The 18,052-nt window shown below is 37.9% G+C and overlaps 1 protein-coding gene across 2 annotated transcripts in view; it reads left to right on the top strand.

Moving 5' to 3' along the window:
- ABCB7 (ATP binding cassette subfamily B member 7) overlaps positions 1–18,052 on the top strand; it is a 44,409-nt gene extending 26,357 nt beyond the window's left edge. For both annotated transcript variants that reach the window (XM_052813105.1, XM_052813106.1), the window contains 8 exons: positions 195–369; positions 1,830–1,987; positions 2,545–2,708; positions 2,878–3,007; positions 3,501–3,672; positions 8,460–8,563; positions 10,172–10,279; positions 13,038–18,052. In XM_052813105.1, the coding sequence (XP_052669065.1) occupies positions 195–369; positions 1,830–1,987; positions 2,545–2,708; positions 2,878–3,007; positions 3,501–3,672; positions 8,460–8,563; positions 10,172–10,279; positions 13,038–13,256 (1,230 nt within the window). In that variant the 3' untranslated portion in view covers positions 13,257–18,052. The remainder of the gene's footprint in view (positions 1–194; positions 370–1,829; positions 1,988–2,544; positions 2,709–2,877; positions 3,008–3,500; positions 3,673–8,459; positions 8,564–10,171; positions 10,280–13,037) is intronic.

The following is an 18,052-nucleotide window of genomic DNA, read 5'->3' as shown; positions in this document are numbered from 1 at the left end:
AACGTGCTGGGGTTTGCTCATGGTTTTTGTTTTCACACGCTAATCTTGTATCTTCTTTTCTCTTTAGTTGTTGGAAGTGTTGAAAAGGGGTTGTGTATCTGTGCATGTAGTATGTTTATACTGAATTTTATAACTAGTTAAATATAGTGTCTAGTATGTTTGAGAATGTAACATTATTTTTGTGTATATCATAGTATTTCAATAATGAAAAATATGAAGCCCAACGGTATGATCAGTTCTTGAAGACCTATGAAAATGCCTCCCTGAAGACTACCTCTACGTTAGCTCTCCTGAACTTTGGACAGAGTGCTATATTTAGTATTGGCTTAACGGCCATCATGGTGCTTGCTAGCCAGGGCATTATTGCAGGTAACTCATCTGTCTATAAGCTAAAAATGGCTCTCCTTTACCTTAATTCATCTGCAATAGAGGTGTTAATTAAAATTAACTTATGGTTGATGTGATAGTTCATTTTGAGAGCTTTTGCTCGAGTTCGGGGTATTTCTGCTTTGCTTCTTGGAGTACTGTTAATTCCATGATATATATAGATATATTAGCAACTAGTATGATTTTATTAGAAACATTTTAAAAGTTTAGCTGTTAGAGAGATCCTAAGAAAATCTAACTTTGGGAAGTTTCTGTTGAAGGGTTGTGAAAGACACTTATATAAATACAAATACTTTGTGGACCTTCTACAAAGATCCTTTCTTTTTGCCCTTTTTCCTTCCCATGTTGGCAAGATTCAGAACTTTTCCCCAATGTGTATGTACCGGTGTGCTTTGTCTCCAGTAGTTTTATTACCAGTGTCCTTCACTTTCCTTAGATTAATAAGAGCACATTATTAAAACAATTTTTTCCATGTTAGAGTTTTTCATCTGTATTTGTTTAATTTACTACATAAAGTAAAGCCTGCTTGTTTAGGAAGACACAGTACAAGCTTCAAATACAGTAGATGAGTGCAGTATTGGGATGTGGCTCAGCTAAAGCAAGGTGGGTTTAGAGTAAAAATAATGACGCTTTAAACATCGTTAGCATCCAGATGTGTTTGAAGGGTAGACCTTTATATCATGTTGTCCTTCTTGCATCTGCTTTGCTCTTTTTAAGGGATGCCAGGACAGGGTACAGTTACACTGTGAATAGATAAGTCAGTAGGTGCAGTTTATGGCTGTCCTTAGGAAAATTTAGAATAGCCTTTAAGCAGGATGATAGAAATATGGCTTTAAATCATCTTTCTGGACCGCTTCAGCTGAACTGACCCGGCACTTACCTTTAGCTAGTATGTCATCCTGAGTTTTCCCTTGATCAGCGTATTTGATATTAAGCTGCCCAAAGGTTCTCACTATATGTTTTAGCAGTTCTGTTGTATATAGTATGAAAGTCCTCTCTCTTGATCATGACAAATTCTATCATTTGGATTTGTCTGTAAATGTACTTAAGATTGTCGTTCCTTATTCTTGCTTTCATATATTAGTTCTTCCCCTTCTAACTTATTTAGGCCCCTTTATATTTCTCTCTGTGGAATTTACAACTTTACAATCTGATGTTTTCCACGAATTTCCTGATATGCTGCTTGTCTTATTTTCCAGGTGCTATTATAACTTAAAAAAAAAAAAAGTGAAATCCACACAAACATTGCCATTTGTTTCAGGCACCTTCCTATATAAAAATCAGATCTTCTGGGAATGCGTTTTGTTTACTATTTAAACATCTGGGTTTAGAAATGGGATAAAAGAAACTAGACTTGATTATTTTTTTTTAAATCTTTTGGTGCTTCCTAACAAGACAACCCTTCAAGTCTCCTTATTCTCTCACATCCATTTTGTCTTAAGGCAGCCTTTCTGTTGGAGATCTAGTAATGGTGAATGGATTGCTGTTCCAGCTTTCTCTTCCCCTAAACTTCCTGGGAACAGTATACAGAGAGACAAGACAAGCACTTATAGATATGAATACCTTGTTTACACTTCTCAGTGTAGATACCAAAATTAAAGTAAGTAGTAGCTTATTTTCCTAAAGTATCTGGGTATTTAATAGGGCTGTTTTCTGGCAATGCCATCATTTCACCCTGTTTGTTACCTTCCAGGTTTAATTTCTATTCAAGAAAGAGGTGTTGTGTAAGGATGCCATTCTGCTTCCTCTTTAAGTGCAGTTAGTGCAATAGCAGCAGCTTTTTTCTTTCAGAACCTTTCAGTGACAGCAAAAGTTGCTTCATGGAAGCTGTGTTTATATTGAGATTTTTTTTTTTTAATTATTATTTTAAGTATTCATGCCTTGTGCTTGCATTTTTATTTGTAATTAATGATGCAGAATTTATTACTGCAAAAGCAGTTGTGAAGCAGAGTGTTTACAGCAGAAATTTGTACCTCCTTTGGGCAAAAGGAGGAACAAACCAATTTCACTTGTGTGGCGGATTATAATTATTTTCAACATATCCAAGACGGAGTGTCTATTTGCCTTTTTCTGAGCTAGGAAATGGACTGTTCAGCTTATTGAACTGCTTGAGATACTTTCTGGGCAGCATATAAAGTGGCACTCTTCTTTTAATAGGACAAAGAGCTGGCTCCACCCCTGCAGATCACACCACAGACTGCTGCCATCGCCTTTGATAATGTGCATTTTGAATACCTTGAGGGGCAGAAAGTCCTTGCTGGAGTGTCTTTTGAAGTCCCTGCAGGAAAGAAAGTGGCCATTGTAGGAGGTAGTGGGTCAGGGTGGGTAAATGGACTAAATACACCAATCAATGATGCAGAAATTTGTTTCTTAAATGCGTTTGTTCTTGTGTTTTGCTTTTTATTATTTCTGTTGGTGACATCAGTTCTGTTTGGATGGTAAATGGCAAACCAAGAATGTAGTATTAGCTTCAATTCTTTTCAATTTCAGGAAAAGCACAATTGTGAGATTATTATTTCGTTTCTATGAACCTCAGAAAGGAAATATTTATGTTGCTGGACAGAACATACAAGATGTCAGTTTGGAAAGTCTGAGAAAGGCAATAGGAGTTGTACCTCAGGTATACCATCTTTCATTCTCCCCAAATAGTCCATTGTAATAGTAATTCTCAGTATTTGGACACTGGTTCAATGAAGGCCAATCCTAGTGCAGTGGTATTGTCTAGTTCCTTTGAAAGTCACCATGCTTGTTTCCCCCCTAACCCCCTGCCGGAAATATTATGTTCTTAGGTGCATCATCATATAGATCCAATTTCTGAAATGTTTTTAAGCCTCTTCATGAGAAACTGCCTCCAGCTTTAAGTGATTTAGCTTTATAGTTGATTACCACCCATAATGACTTAGCAAAGTGGTAAAAGTATGCATGACATATGTATTTAGGACACAAAATGTATTAATCCCATTTTTGGGAAAAGAAATTTCCCCAAATACTTTTACCTTCAGGCTTTGTAGAAAAATATAAGCTACTCTGTATTGATTTCTTTCATGGATTGGGGACAGTTTTTAAACTATTATCATGGTTTCTTGTTTAAAATATTCTTTCCATCCATGTAGGATGCTGTTCTCTTCCATAACACTATCTATTACAATCTGGTCTATGGCAATATCGGTGCAACACCAGAAGAGGTGTATGCAGTAGCAAAATTGGCAGGAATCCACGATGCCATTCTTCGAATGCCAAATGGTTACAACACTCAGGTTGGTGAACGAGGACTCAAGCTCTCGGGTAGGTTCTTAAGCGCACAAGTTTTTTGTATCCCTTTTGCTACCTCAAAGTTCAATGCATAGTCTATTCCTCAGTCAGACTTGCTTTTAGCTTATTTACATTATAACATAATTGTAAGGCTAAATATTAATATGAAGATCTGTACTTTAAGGCAGCTGTAGTCTACAGGATATTTAAAGGAATGTATTTTCAGGGGATAGCATTAGATGAGTTCATGTGTAAGCATGTAGATGCATCTAAGTAAAAGTGGTCTTTCTCATAATCTATTTTGGTAGTGGAATGCGTGTGAATAGAATTGGGAACTTTATGTATGTGTGCTTTGCATGTGTGATGTGATATGCTTATATATATATTCATAGGCATTCCAAATTTGAGTTCTTAAATCTGAACTTGTAACAGCTGAAAGTTAGGTGGTGTTTCGTTTTTGCTGTTGATAGTAAGTAAGGCAATGGGATATGTTGTTGCAGCATAGTCATTTTGGACCCTGCTTGTAATGAAAGGGCCTTCATGTCTTATGTGTTTCTTACCCATGAATTGTGTGAGAAACAACGTGAAAATGGTGTCTGCATATCTGCAAGCTGTGGATTTATATGACACAACCTCAGTGCTGAAACAAAAAAAGCATGAGTTTAGGTTCTCAAAGTCCCTCTGTGTTTGGGCATGCACTCTATAAAACAGCATAACTGTTCTAGACTAGAAAGATCGTATCATGGCATTAGCCAGGCTTTGCTAGTCGTGCTAGCCTTTCAGGGTCACGCAAGAAATTCACTTTACTCCTTCTCTACAGCTGCGTGTAATATTAAGATTACATATAGTTGTTCGTAGGGAAGATGATGCTTGAAAGCAAACATTCTTCCTGTGGCAGAGTTATAATGTAAAATGAGGGATCACATGGAAACTGGGAACTATCTAAATTTCCCATGTCCTTTTTCTGTTTTTTTTTTTATTGAGGGGACATGGGATTTTAAAAATACAGAGTTTAAGTATAACTTTTTAGGTAGTAGGTAGATTCCACTGGAATGCTTTCCATCTCAAATCTCTTAGGTTGAAGTTGCATTGAGACAAAGCTAATAATTACATAAATGTAATGCTTACTAAATGTGCATTAAATGAAACAAAAATGAAATTACTGGTTTGGTTGAAGGATATATTATTATTAGGTTATTTTATTATATTTTAAATAAGTCTTTATCTTCTTTATAGCTCTTACAGTTTTTTTTAATAGGTATTTGATGCAAGATAAAGTGGGATACTCATTTCATGAGGTTTCCCCACTTAACTCACTGATGGGTTTGGTTCCTCTCCTTGGTGGATACTACGAGAAGAAGGTGCATTTGCAAAGTTTATTAAAACCATCTCCTGTTGTCTTGTTCTGAAAAAGCAAAACACACTATAGTTTTGCTTAAAATTGCTAGCCAATACAAGCAGTGATGGGGCACAGTTTTTTGTATTGGTTTGGTATCTTTTTCTAATACAGTCTTAAAGGTGTTTAGGTAAGTGTGAGGTCATTTAAATATTTGGAGGATTTTGACAAGGTAGGTAGAGTTACGCTGAATTGCGTGCAGAGACTAATAGTGGAGAAAGTGCAGTACATACATAACTACTGCTCTGCCTGAGGAGAGGCCATATCGCTGTGGTAACATGTAGGACGTGTCTTGCTAAACAACTTCTGCTGAATACAAGGTGTTACTGTTTGGCAAACTCTAAAAACGTGTGGCAGAGCTTAATTTTCTTCCACTCTGACTCCATGTACAAGACACCATTTATTGGTAGACCAAAGAACAGGTCAGCTGTTTTCGTTTGCATGTAGGGTGGAGTGGTTGAGGGCAGACTGCTCTACTCCCTTGGGAATGAGGCATGGCCCTACAGGAGAGAGAAACTTATCTCAATGAGTTTGGAAACTTCAAGGTACTGCCTTTCCTCAAGAATGGTACTGAGATGTAGGGACCTTTGAGGGATGTGGGGCTGGTGGGGGTCCAGAGGCAGGAGCACAGGAATGCAGCATGTTCAGGCAGAGATGCTGCCTGTTGCAAAGACACCAAGCTACGTGTGGTATTTCTTACTGTGCAGCTGCTCAAGTCAGGAGTCCTGGTCTCTTTGAAACAGAGGATCAGAGGTTACATTCTGTATCCAGAATGTACGTGCAGGAGAAAGCATGCACATTTGCAAAAGGGGAATACAGAGAAGGTTAGAAGGGAAATAAAATATGTGAAGCACAAATCTGGGTGAGTGAGTAGAAGATACAAAATAGGTACTGGCAGAACTGTAGAGAACTGTGATAATGATGAAAGATTTCTCTTGTGCTGCCTGTCTCCCCAAACTAGTAATTTCTAGAAAGAGGATTTGACTAACAATAGATTTGAAATGTCTTGGCGTTTCTAGAAGCATAGAATGGTTTGGGTTGGAAGGGACTTTCTAAAGATCATGTAGACCAACCCCCCTGCCATGAGCAGGGCATCTTTCACTAGATCAGGTTGCTCAAAGCCTTAGCCTTATGTTGGGGTTTAGATTGGATTTTAGGAGAAATTTGTTCACCAAAAGAGTTGTCAGGCATTGGAACAGGCTGCCCAGGGAGGTGGTTGAGTCACCATCCCTGGAGGTATTTAAAAGATGTGTAGATGTGACACGTAGGGACATGCTTTAGTGGTGGACTTGAATGTTAGGTTTACAGTTGGACTTGATGATCTTAAAGGTCTTTTCCAACCTAAATGATTCTGTGATTCTAAATCTGGAGAAGTGTGTGTGGGTGTGTTGGAGTTTCCTTCTGACCTCGAGACTCCTTTAACAGAGGCTTTCTGAAAATGGGTTATGCCTTTACTCCATCCTTCATTTTGTGCTGCCGCTATGATGGTCATGAGCACCCATCTAACAGTGCTTTAACAAGTGTTTAGAAAGTGAAGGGAAGTGTGACTTTTTCCTGTTTTGTTTGTATTTAAAGGAAAAAAAGAGTATGTAAAATACTTCCCAGGAGAAAGACTAGATTTCTGAGTTGATAGAAAAACTGCTCAGAGTGGGCACCTGCCATTGGAGTAGCAGCTTCAGTTTCTTATTTTCAACAAATTAGATGAGTATTGGAAAACAATAGTAATAAACAAGCTCATTAATGTTTACAGTCAAGGTACAGGAGTCTTAGGCTAACGCTGTCAGAAATGTCTGCTCATCTTGGGCTTCCTTAAATTGTGCATTGAATTGATCCTAAATGCAGTTGTGTGCTCAGCTCATAGGGAATTTGATTCTGTGGGCTTTTGCTTGCAGGTGCCAGTTTGTGGGTTTAGGTTGGAATGTGGAGCTAACGTGTCCACTGTATCCCATGTGCTTTTGTTAGATCAGTATTTTCATTGACAATGAGAGTTGTAATGGCCAGAAATGGTTTAGTTGTTTAATGGATTGGAGATGTCAAATGCATATCTTCGAGTTCTTCAGTAGCTCTGTAAAAGCACAGCATCTGTTACTTTGAATCTCTGTAGTTTTCTGAATAGTAGAATGGCTCTCTAAATTGTTATAAAGGTATATATTAGATTCATTTCTGAATCTGTTTAATATTTTTTTTGAAGTTGGGTGAGGCTTCTTACACTTCTAGTCTAAGAAAAAAACATGGTATGGAATATCCCTTTGGCCAGTTTGGGTCAGCTGTCCTGCCTGTGTCCCCTCCCAGCTTCTTGTGCCCCTCCAGCCTTCTTGCTGGCTGAGCATGAGAAGCTGAAAAATCCTTGACTTAGTCTAAACACTACTTGGCAACAACGGAAAACATCAGCGTGTCATCAAAACTATTCTCATACTATATCCAAAACATAACATTATACCAGCTACTGGAAGGAAAATTAACTCTATCCCAGCTGAAACCGGGACACGTTACTAGCAGCCTTTTAAATGGTTTATTAAAGCATGTTCTCGCCTGATAGGATGGAACACTAACAAGAATATAATGGTATGAAATGGAATGTTTTGAAGTCTTGAATAAAATAAAGGAAGACAGGTGCACAAATGTGAAATGTTTGCACTGCATACCAGGTGTTTAGCGGGCTTTAAGTTCTCAAATGTGCATGTTTTCCTGTCTGTAGAAGTTGTCCTAAGTTACTCTTGAGTAGATGTTGGCTGTAAGAATTGTGAAAGAAGGAAACTAGTCTGAAACTTGGTTACATCAGAAACCAACAGGCAGTAGGTTGCATAATAAAGGTGGTTTTCAGTACCATATTAATTGTGTTCTTTAGTGAAATCTGCTGGTTAAAGCTGTTAGGTATGGACTCTCTAAACCTGGGCCATTATGAAGTGGAAAGTTAGATGAATTTCAGGGAGAGACCTGAAAGAAAAAATGTGCATGCAAGATGCCTGAAATCAAATACAGAAGGCATGGACAGAGCATTGTTTATTTACGAGAGAAAACAAGGTGTGTGTATGCAAAGTTATTGTATGGGGCATAGCTTAGACCAGGTAAATGAGTTCATACTCCCTGGTGTATAGAGTGAGTTACTGTACATAGTCGTTAGTTACCTGTATGAGGCTCTTGCCTTGTAGCATATACAAAGTAGTTCTCTGTCCTTTTCTAAAAGCATAAGTAATCTTGAATCACTTTGGATTTACCAGGGAGCAGGACCTTCTGTGATATCTTATGTAACTTGTTCAGACCTTTATCAGTAGCAACTGTGATGTATATTTAAAAAAAAAAAACCAAAAAAAAAAAACCAAAACCCAAAACAGTCATGTCTGCTGTTGAAGTTAGAATATCATGATTGTAACTTCATCTATTTTTTTTTTTCCCCCTCCCTCTGCCTTCCCCCCGCGTTCAGGAGGAGAAAAGCAAAGAGTTGCAATTGCTAGAGCAATGTTAAAGGAGCCACTTGTTTTTCTCTATGATGAAGCCACATCATCTTTAGATTCAATTACAGAAGAGGTAAATTGGGATTAAAAAAAAAAAAAAGGTGTAATGATGTCTGATTCTGATGCTTTTTCCTTGTTCTTTTCCTCTCAAAGAATTCTGTTCTTTTTGCCAGTTTCCTATCATATGTTTTCCTGGTATTATTATTAAGAGATCCTATGTCTAAACCCTTTTCCTAAAGGCCAGAGCAGAGATACTGTCTACCTTGAGACATAGTGAAGAATAAGAATACCAACTCTGTCTCTGGGTATATTTTCTGTTTTACACTATTGAGGTCCCATTCACCATTAAACATTCATCTCTTGAAACTGTTGCAAATACCTCATGTGGCCATGAAGTGTGAAGCTTTCCAGTCCACTTTAAAAGGTGTTTAGATGATATTTACCATTCATTAAAAATGTCTTATAAATAATTGTGACATAATGCAGAACAGAAAACCTCTTGTTTGTTGTGCAGCGTCTTTCTGAGATGCAAATCAGGTAGGTGTAACCTGCAGTGCTGGTATTAATTTGTATTCATTTCACAGGAAGGACTGTGAAACATCAGAGCATTGTGACATAGATGTCGTGACACTACCACAGTAACTGCATCAGGCTTTGTAACTACATCTTTGCTTAAACACAAAACTCTCAGCACCGGCAGTAATTTCACAAACTAATGTCATCAAAAACTAGAGCTAGAGCTATGTTTGTATTCACTTACGCAGATTATTGAGCAAATTTATTGACCTGTAATCACTAAATTACTCTCATTTTCCAGATACAAAAAAATCCGAGTACAAACTGTACATCTATATAGTACAGCATTCAAATATAGTACAGCTTCCTCATTGGGCCAGAAATGTTCATAACATACACAGTTCTACAGAACACTACTTGGATTATTTCTGCCTCTTGTTTTGCTGTATTTATTGCAAGAATCATAAGCAAAGCTGAAAGTTTCACAGCAGAACTGCACTTGAAAGACAGCAAATGAAAACGAGTCCTTTCCACAAAAGTATGTCTGGCAATAGAAATGTTTTCTGACAAAGGCAAGCATTTTTCAGGAAAATAAAGTGGACACTTATTGTAGTGAGGGCACAAATTCCCAGTTGGTGCTGCTTGCATCTGAATGCCGTTTGGGAAGGTGGGAGACTGCTCACAAAGGAAGCAGTGGATAGATAGATAATTCCCAGGATTGCTTTAACTTTATGTTCCACATTGGCATGATATTGAGAGGGATTTTTTCTTTAACTTTCATTGATTGGAAAGTATTATTGTTAGTTACTATTTTCACATGCCTTTACTGCTGTTTATGTTGCTTTTGTTGCATGGCTGCATAGGGAATTCTTTCCTGAAATCAAGTAACACTTACATTCCTTTGTCCCTTGGGTATCTGCATTTTTCTATGGATACAAGCTTTTTTTGCAGTTTGAGGACTTTATCAGAGCCACGGATATTTTGTGCTTGGGATTCTGTTTCTTCTGTAGATACTCATAGCTTATTCTTACTGTGAAGCTATAGCAGTACTGGAGATGTTTCTCGAAACTTATTTACAGTAATTTGCATATTTCCAGATAGCATTTTATTTCTCTTCATACCACCTAGGAGTGTGTAAGAGTTCGTCTCTCTTTTAATCTTGCAGAATATTCTCAGTGCCATGAGGGACATGGTGAAACACCGAACATCGGTTTTCATTGCCCACAGGTTGTCAACAGTAGTTGATGCAGATGAAATCATTGTGCTGGATCAGGTGAGGTGATCACCCTGTGATGTGTAATTTTTGCATAATGTTAGCGTTTGCTTTAGAGAGTCTATGTGTCCTTTTGAAATATTGTAATCCCACCAAGCTACTGAAAGTTCTTTCTTTGGAAATGAACCATGTTAGAAAATTCTAGCCCAAGCTTTGCTTTTTATAAATTTCTCTTTGCAACTAACAGTTTATCAGTTGCAGAAATTTGCATGTGTGACTGTCTTGTATGTTGTATTTTTACTTCATTTGCATAGTTCATTTAATTACATGTTCTTTATAGGGATTATGACAAATTTCACTTGATGCTCTGGGACTGGCTTACTGTTGTATGTTTTTAATCTAATTTAGATGAGGTTTCCTAATGTGTTCCCTCACTTTATGCTTCATTCTCATTATTCAGTGAGTGTCTATTTTTCACATACATCCATTGGTTTTTTTCTGTCAATGGAAAGAGAGAGGACAGCTTGTTCTGTTTCCATGCAGATAAAACTATTGTAGGATTGTTCAATCTAATTATGTTATAAATCTGAACACCATTCTCTATTGTACCTGTAGAAAAGTGTGATTATTCCCTTTCTGTATGCTTCTTTTTCGGGGGGGGGGGAGTAAAGTTTCAACTTTTGATTTACTAATATCGCTATTCAGCTGTTGCCTCATATTCAGTCTGTCCTAAGTCAATTTTTTTTCTCTATTACCCATATCTGGCCATAGATTTAAAATAAACAAGGTCCTTATAACTTCATAGTTACTCTTTTAATTGATAATGCTGAAAATACAGTGCTCTAATATGCTGATGATGAATGCAGAGATAAATTTAACATGGGGTTTTTTTCAGTTGCTATTAATATGCTTGTGATCATAGGTGTTTTTAGTGACTAAAATATGCGTATCTAAAAGAAAATAAATTATTCCTACAGTACGTTACGTGATTTCATGGGGAATTAGAACAAAATCTTATGAAATGGTGACATTCATGACTATCTTTGCTATACAAATCTCAGTTTCATATCAATCTCAAAATGAAGTAGTGGAATAAATCACTCTGTGGAGTTTTTGTTTGGTTTTGGTCTGCTTGTTTTTTTCAGCTTTTACTGAAAAATCATTTCCTAAGGTGTATCCTTTATGTAACTGCATGTTAAAACATCTTGCAAATGTTTTTTAACATGTTATAAGGCAATCTGCGACTTTTTGTTTTCGATGCAAGTTTTCACAGCTTACTAAGTGTGTTTTGTGTTGTAGTGTAACTGTTAAATTAAAAATAAAAGCACAACCTAAAACTGTAAAGCAGCTAGGGTGCTCACTTTCATGAATGATGTTAGTGTAATAAAGATTGTGAATGAGTAAGGCAGCGTGGTGCATCACTTTTAGTGCCCGACTGCTTCATGAGGCATCATTGACGTTTGCTCAGCAGAAAGTTGCCTCTTGTCATCCCAGCTTGATTGATGAGCACTATGTTGGCAACCAGATAAATAAGGCTCAGTAGTGGAGATGAGACAAGATGATTGCGACTGGTTTTGCTTAGCAATGGAAATACAGCATCACAATTTCAGCACCTTTGCCTAGGTAAAATCAGAATAATTCTTGAGTGAGTAAACATTGTATTAATGATATTGATCTTAATGCTGTGAAGCTGATCAGAGAAGTTACATTTTTGATGGTTGTTCAAGAGTTATTAAAAAAGGCCATAATTCAAAAGCCTAGTCTCTACTACAATGAACTCTCTAAATTAACTGCTTGAAGTTTTTTAATAAATTCTGCAGTTATGTTGGTCAAGTGTATATTTGTTCAGATTCCACCAGCACGACTAGTAATAGAAGTGACAAGACCCAATTTTTTTCCCAGCATGTTCATCAGCAGCTGTCACAAGGAGGTAGATTTAATTGTAGATCAGAATTTAGAACTAATATAAAATCCATGTAGTTGTCCGTATAATTCTGTCTTTTCCCAAAAGAAAGAATAGCTGGAGAATGAATACATTATTTTAATTTGAAGTCAGTGAATGTAAATGTGTATCTCAAAGTAAAAAGATGAGTCTGGTTTTTTGAAGAGTAGTGCTGTTTCACTGTCTGTAGGATTTGAGTTCTCCTCTCCAACTCGTCCTTCCCGTTTCCATAATGATAGTCAATAAATCATCTTTGCTCTTGAGAATAGCACAGATGAACTGAACTGCTCACTCGATTTTCATGACGGCAATTGCAATGACACAAGTTGCTGAGCACCCATCTAAAAGCACAATTTACACTAATTGTTTTTAGGATTTGATTTTTATATGTGTTTTGCTTATCTAGTACAAATCCCTCTCTGTATGCTCTTTTCTTCTAGCTTCTTAGTGTAAGTGTGTTTGTTACCAAGCAAAGACAAATAACATGTTTGTTTTGGTACATTCATGTGACTTTTGCACTAGTAGTTTAACACCTTGCTCCTCATGTAGAGGTCTTCGTTTACTTTAAGTAGCTCTTCCAGGTTAGATAGTAAAACTTTCCATGTTGGTGGGTTTTAAATTTTGTCCAGATGGACAAAAGGCATCTGTGTTCCCACTTAGGCAGGTTTGAGAAGAACACAGCTCTTGTTTTCAGCTTGCAGTGTAACACACAATTCAGTGCACCACATGTTCAGTCTTTCGTTGCTGTCCCAAGCTCTTTCTCATTAATAATTGCCGTCATCTATACTGTAAAACTGTGGCCCATATGTTGGCAGCATTTATATGCCTAAAGATCTGGTAATACTGATTACTGACTCTACTCTCCTTCTTTTACAGGGTAAAGTTGTGGAACGTGGTAGACATGCAGACCTCCTTGCAAGTCCTAACAATCTCTATTATGAAATGTGGCATACACAGAGCAGCAAAGTACTAAATAATCATAACAATCCAAATTGGGAAGAGAGAAATAATCGGATGTCCAAAGAGGAGGAAAGGAAGAAACTAGAAGAAGAAATTATCAATAGTGTGAAAGGCTGTGGAAACTGTTCATGCTAAGTATGATCCTGGATTAATCTTCTGAACAGGTTAAAAATGCACAAGATGACAATGAAGTGCAGCTCTTGTTTTTAAGTCAGCATTCAAAAACTTCCTGGGTTTTGCAGTTTTTGGGTTTTACAGTTTCTCAGAGGGACGTAATTTCAACCAAAGGAGTTCTATTTTTACATCGTTAGAAAACTCTAATATTCAGTGGCATCTGCAAGAGCTGAGCTTTTTCAAAAACTTTAAACATCTCAACTAAGAGTGTAATTTATGGCAATTTTTAGGCATTGGTAAATTCTGGTAGTCGCTTGAGGTGGATTATTAAATTGTAAACAGATTTGTCATTGATTTACGTTATTTCTCATCATTAATGGTTGATAAATATGTCATGTTTTAATTGTAATTGGGCTAATTTGAACTCATTTGGTAGTGAGGAAGATGCAATTTAAATTCTTCAGTGGTATTCTGGTTTAAAATGTTCTTCCTTCTAAAGAATAAGAAAAGCCTCAACAACATATTAGAGGCTTCTAGCAGCAAACTAAATATTGGAATTATCCATCTCACCCTTCAAAAACACCTTTCATACTGGACTATCAGGAAATGTCTTGGTATTACTCTAAAAGAAAGCTAACAGTATTTTTTAAGAGCTGGCAAAAATCTAGAATTGACAAAATATTGTGTGACTTTACAGAAAACATACAAAATGTTGTATGTAAATATGAAGACTCGGAAGTTTCCCTTAAATGAAAAAATCTGAGTTCAGGATTCTGTATCCTGAACATCTGCTGTAGTAGTGAAAGCAGAATGCAGTCACTTTTTCTATTTCAGTCATGGTCTTAGGGAGCAATTAAGATTCAATAAAGACTTCCATAAATTTCTATTATGTCATTAATGTATGAGAAAATGACCTGGATAATCTTGAAAGTGTTGCTATAATAATCTCATTTCAATAGTCAGAACTTCTTCAGTGTCAAGAAACCTCAGTCTTTACCATTTGTGGGACACTGCAGGTGTATTGGGTTTGCATGGCAAGGTTTTGGTAGTGGGGGGGCTACAGGGGCGGCTTCTGTGAGAAGCTGCCAGAAGCTTCCCCAATGTCCAACAGAGCCAATGCCAGCCGGCTCCAAGACGGACCCGCCGCTGGCCAAGGCTGAGCCCATCAGCGACGGTGGTAGCACCTCTGGGAGAACAGATTTAAGAAGGGGGAAGAGTTGCTGCACACCAGCAACTTCAGCTGGAGAGATGAGTGAGAAGATGTGAGAGAAACAACCCTGCAGACCCCCAGGTCAGTGAAGAAGGAGGGGAGGAGGCGCTCCAGGCGCTGGAGCAGAGATTCCCCTGCAGCCTGTGGATGCCTGAAGGAGGCTGTGGCCCCGCAGGAAGCCTGCGCTGGAGCAGGCTCCTGGCAGGACCTGCGGATCCGTGGAGAGAGGAGCCCACGCTGGAGCAGGTTTGCTGGCAGGACTCGTGACCCTGCGCTGGAGCGGTCTGTTCCTGAAGGACTGGAGCCCGGGGAAGGGACCTATGCTGGAGGAGCTCATGAAGAGCTGCAGCCTGTGGGAAGGACCCACGTTGGAGAAGTTTGTGGAGGACTGTCTCCTGTGGGAGGGACCCCACGCTGGAGCAGGGGAAGAGTGTGAGGAGGAAGGAGCGGCAGAGACAACGTGTGATGAACTGACCACAACCCCCGTTCCCCATCCCCCTGTGCCGCTGGCAGGGAGGAGGGAGAAAAATTGGGAGTGGAGTTGAGCGCGGCAAGAAGGAAGGAGTGGGGTGAAGGTGTTTTTAAGATTGGATTTTATTTCTCATTATCCTACTCCAATTTGATCGGTAATAAATTAAACATTTCCCCAAGTCGAGTCTGTTTTGCCTGTGGTGGTAGTTGGTGAGTGATCTCTCTCTGTCCTTATCTCGATCCATGAGCCCTTCACTGTATTTTCTCTCCCCTGTCCGGCTGAGGAGGGGAGTGATAGAGTGGCTTTTGGGGGCACCTGGTGTCCAGCCAGGGTCAACCCACCACAACAGGATGGTATTTTTAGGCCTTATCTCTTCAGGGAAATTTACCATATCTATTTATCACTAGTTATTCTGGTATAATTCTTCATGTTGAATTTAAAAATAAAAATCTTTCTCTTGGATGTTGAAAAATAACTTTTTGTTTCTGGGGAATTATACCAGTATAATTACACTGATATAATTACGTTTGTAAATCAGATGCAAGATTTCTCAGTGTGGGCACTAGGGAGGCACTGAATTTGGTGCTTCTGGAAACTTACTTGCAATAGTGTTTATTTTTTTGTGTTATATTCTCCCCTGCAACCAAATATAGGAACAGTAACTTAAAGGCAGTGAAACCTTTGCTATCTTTTCTGCTAGTTACTCATTTTCTCTCTATTAAAATGATGGGTGAAAAAAAAACAACCTGGCATCAATCTCCAGTTTAAAATTATTTTAAAAGTATATTGAATGCAAGGACTTTTGTTTTCATCCTTGGAGTGCAGAAGCAAAGTGAAGCCTTGTTAATGTAGTGGCAGTTTAGAATTCTTCTAGCTTACAGTCTTCCTTTTATTTTCACCAATTGTCATCTTTTTTTAGTTTCTGACAGCAGTGAGGTTGACTATAAAGGTGCAGTTATCTCTCAACTGCCAGAAACAGTTAGCAAAGGTTTATTAAAAAGTCTTTTTACGAGGCAGCTCCTTTCCTGTATCACGGCTAATAAAAAACCCAAACAATGTGTCGTCCCTCCCCACCCCACAGCAGCTAGTTTTTTGGAATTAAGTAATTTGTTGCATGCAGCAGATAATGTGCAAAGGCTGTAAATAGTAATATTTCAATCCTGAAGATTTTTTTCCTTTGGCACAAATATTAGAAATGTCACTGGTATGGAAGATGGAGGAAAAGTTTTTTCTCAATGAACAATTTTCTGTATTGCAGGGATTAGACATCCTAGTAATTGTCTACAGAAAGCACAGAAGCTAACATTATTCTTTAAATGTCTGAAACCAAAAGGCATTTTAATGCCAAATTTGATTGTGTTTGTGAAGGGAAGTTTTCAGATGAACAAGTGATTGTACAAAGCTGATGCATTTTATCACTGGGGATGGACTTTGCAAGTACTCTTAGAGTCTTGGGTGTTATGGGTTTGGAATGAGGACCATTTTCAAATGGTAAATATCAGGAATGATCAATGTTTGTTTAAATCTGTAAAGGGTTTGATATAGCTATAAGGCCATTACCTATCTCTGCCATCGTTTTTGATGCCAATCAATGTGCTGCAGCTTTGTCCAACTTTTAGTAAACTGAATGATGGGAGGTAACTCTTAACAGAGGCATTGCCTGAAAAAGGAGGCCAGTCATACAGTAGAATATTTGTTTTAAAGAATTGCAGTGAGTTTCTGGAGATGACTGAAAACTTCCTGTGTCATGATGTTGCTAGATAAGCATTCATGACTTGTTTGTGGCTTTATTTGAATGAATGCTGTCTGTGCTTGTCAGTCTGCTGCTTAGACAGAGGTTACAAAAATATACTTTACCTTTGTAAATTTAGCAGCTACGCACAAGAAATGGAGAAAAGAAGGGAAAAGAAAAAAGGCATCTGCACTAATGAGAGCAAAAAGGTTTTTCTCCCCCCATTACTTTCCCAAGTTAAATGGGAAAAACTTCCTATAAAAGTAGAAGTCATTGCATAGCTGAAGAGTTGTAAACGAGCAGGGTCCTCTGCTGCCGCAGCCTCACACAGTTCTGTCAAACATGCAAGAACAAAATGCTGAGTGTTACATTTTGCTTGTGAGCAGCCGTCTTGGAGCAGCCGTAGCAATACTTGGCGACTCCCTTGTCCGCTAGAAAGTAAAGCTGGTGCTCTCTTTGGTTGGTTGGTTTTAGTTTTATTTTAAATTTTTATTCGTATACTGTGACTCCAAAGTGTCACCATTTCAAGCAGACGTTTAAAATGCTGAATGGGAGAGTCGTGGCTTTGGAGAGGCTCTCACTGTAGTGCACTGACTCTTAAGGCAGTATATATGGCACCTTTTTAAAAAGTCTTCCAGTTTCTTACAGAAAACAGATTTATTTTGGAGCTCTTTCACAGCCTCTGTGGATCTTGGTAATTCTGCTCTTCTGTAATCTGGAACACCGCTTTTCTAAATAGCATCTTTTCATATTCTGGACTTTTAGGTGGCTGTTTTTCAAAATTCAAGTCATCTACTACCATTATAAAATCTTTGTCTGCAATTTTAGAGTGGAAAAAGCCATTTAATTGTTTTCCCCTTCCATTCTCTGTTTTTAAAGGAAATGTGTTTGTGACAAATGGACGTTAAAAAGGGGCTGCTTCTTGCAGTGTATAGTCACCTATTAACTGTGAACTTACAGAATTTAATTCCCATGTAAAAACTTATTAGGCACAGGATGTGAAGACACAACACACAGAATTTTGGCTATTCTAATCTCCAAGTTAGAAAACTTCATTAGTGGTGGGTGGGGAGGTTGTTTTGTTTTTTACAAACGGATATTTGTATTTGCCACTTGCAGATGATCCCTCAGTTTACTGTCAGCAGTTCTGTTATATGGATTAGTAGTTACCTATATTTCTTAACACCGAGATTTTAAATTATGTTCAACTTTGTTTTCAGAATGGAAATGTAAAATTTACATTGTACAGTAAGAAGTTAGGTGTTCAAGAACAACAACAAAAAGCTAGTTTAAGATCATACCGTGTAAACATTCTGCTGGAAGACTTCTTACCCTGACTCCTGTTGTTCATCTGTATATAGATAATTATTACTAAATAAAGGATTTATCTTTGTGAATAGAAA

This window comes from Harpia harpyja, chromosome 18 (assembly GCF_026419915.1).
Source record: "Harpia harpyja isolate bHarHar1 chromosome 18, bHarHar1 primary haplotype, whole genome shotgun sequence".
Taxonomy (NCBI): Eukaryota; Metazoa; Chordata; class Aves; order Accipitriformes; family Accipitridae; genus Harpia; species Harpia harpyja.
The sequence above is the reverse complement of the archived record's forward strand: the minus strand, read 5'-3'. Positions and strand labels throughout refer to the sequence as shown.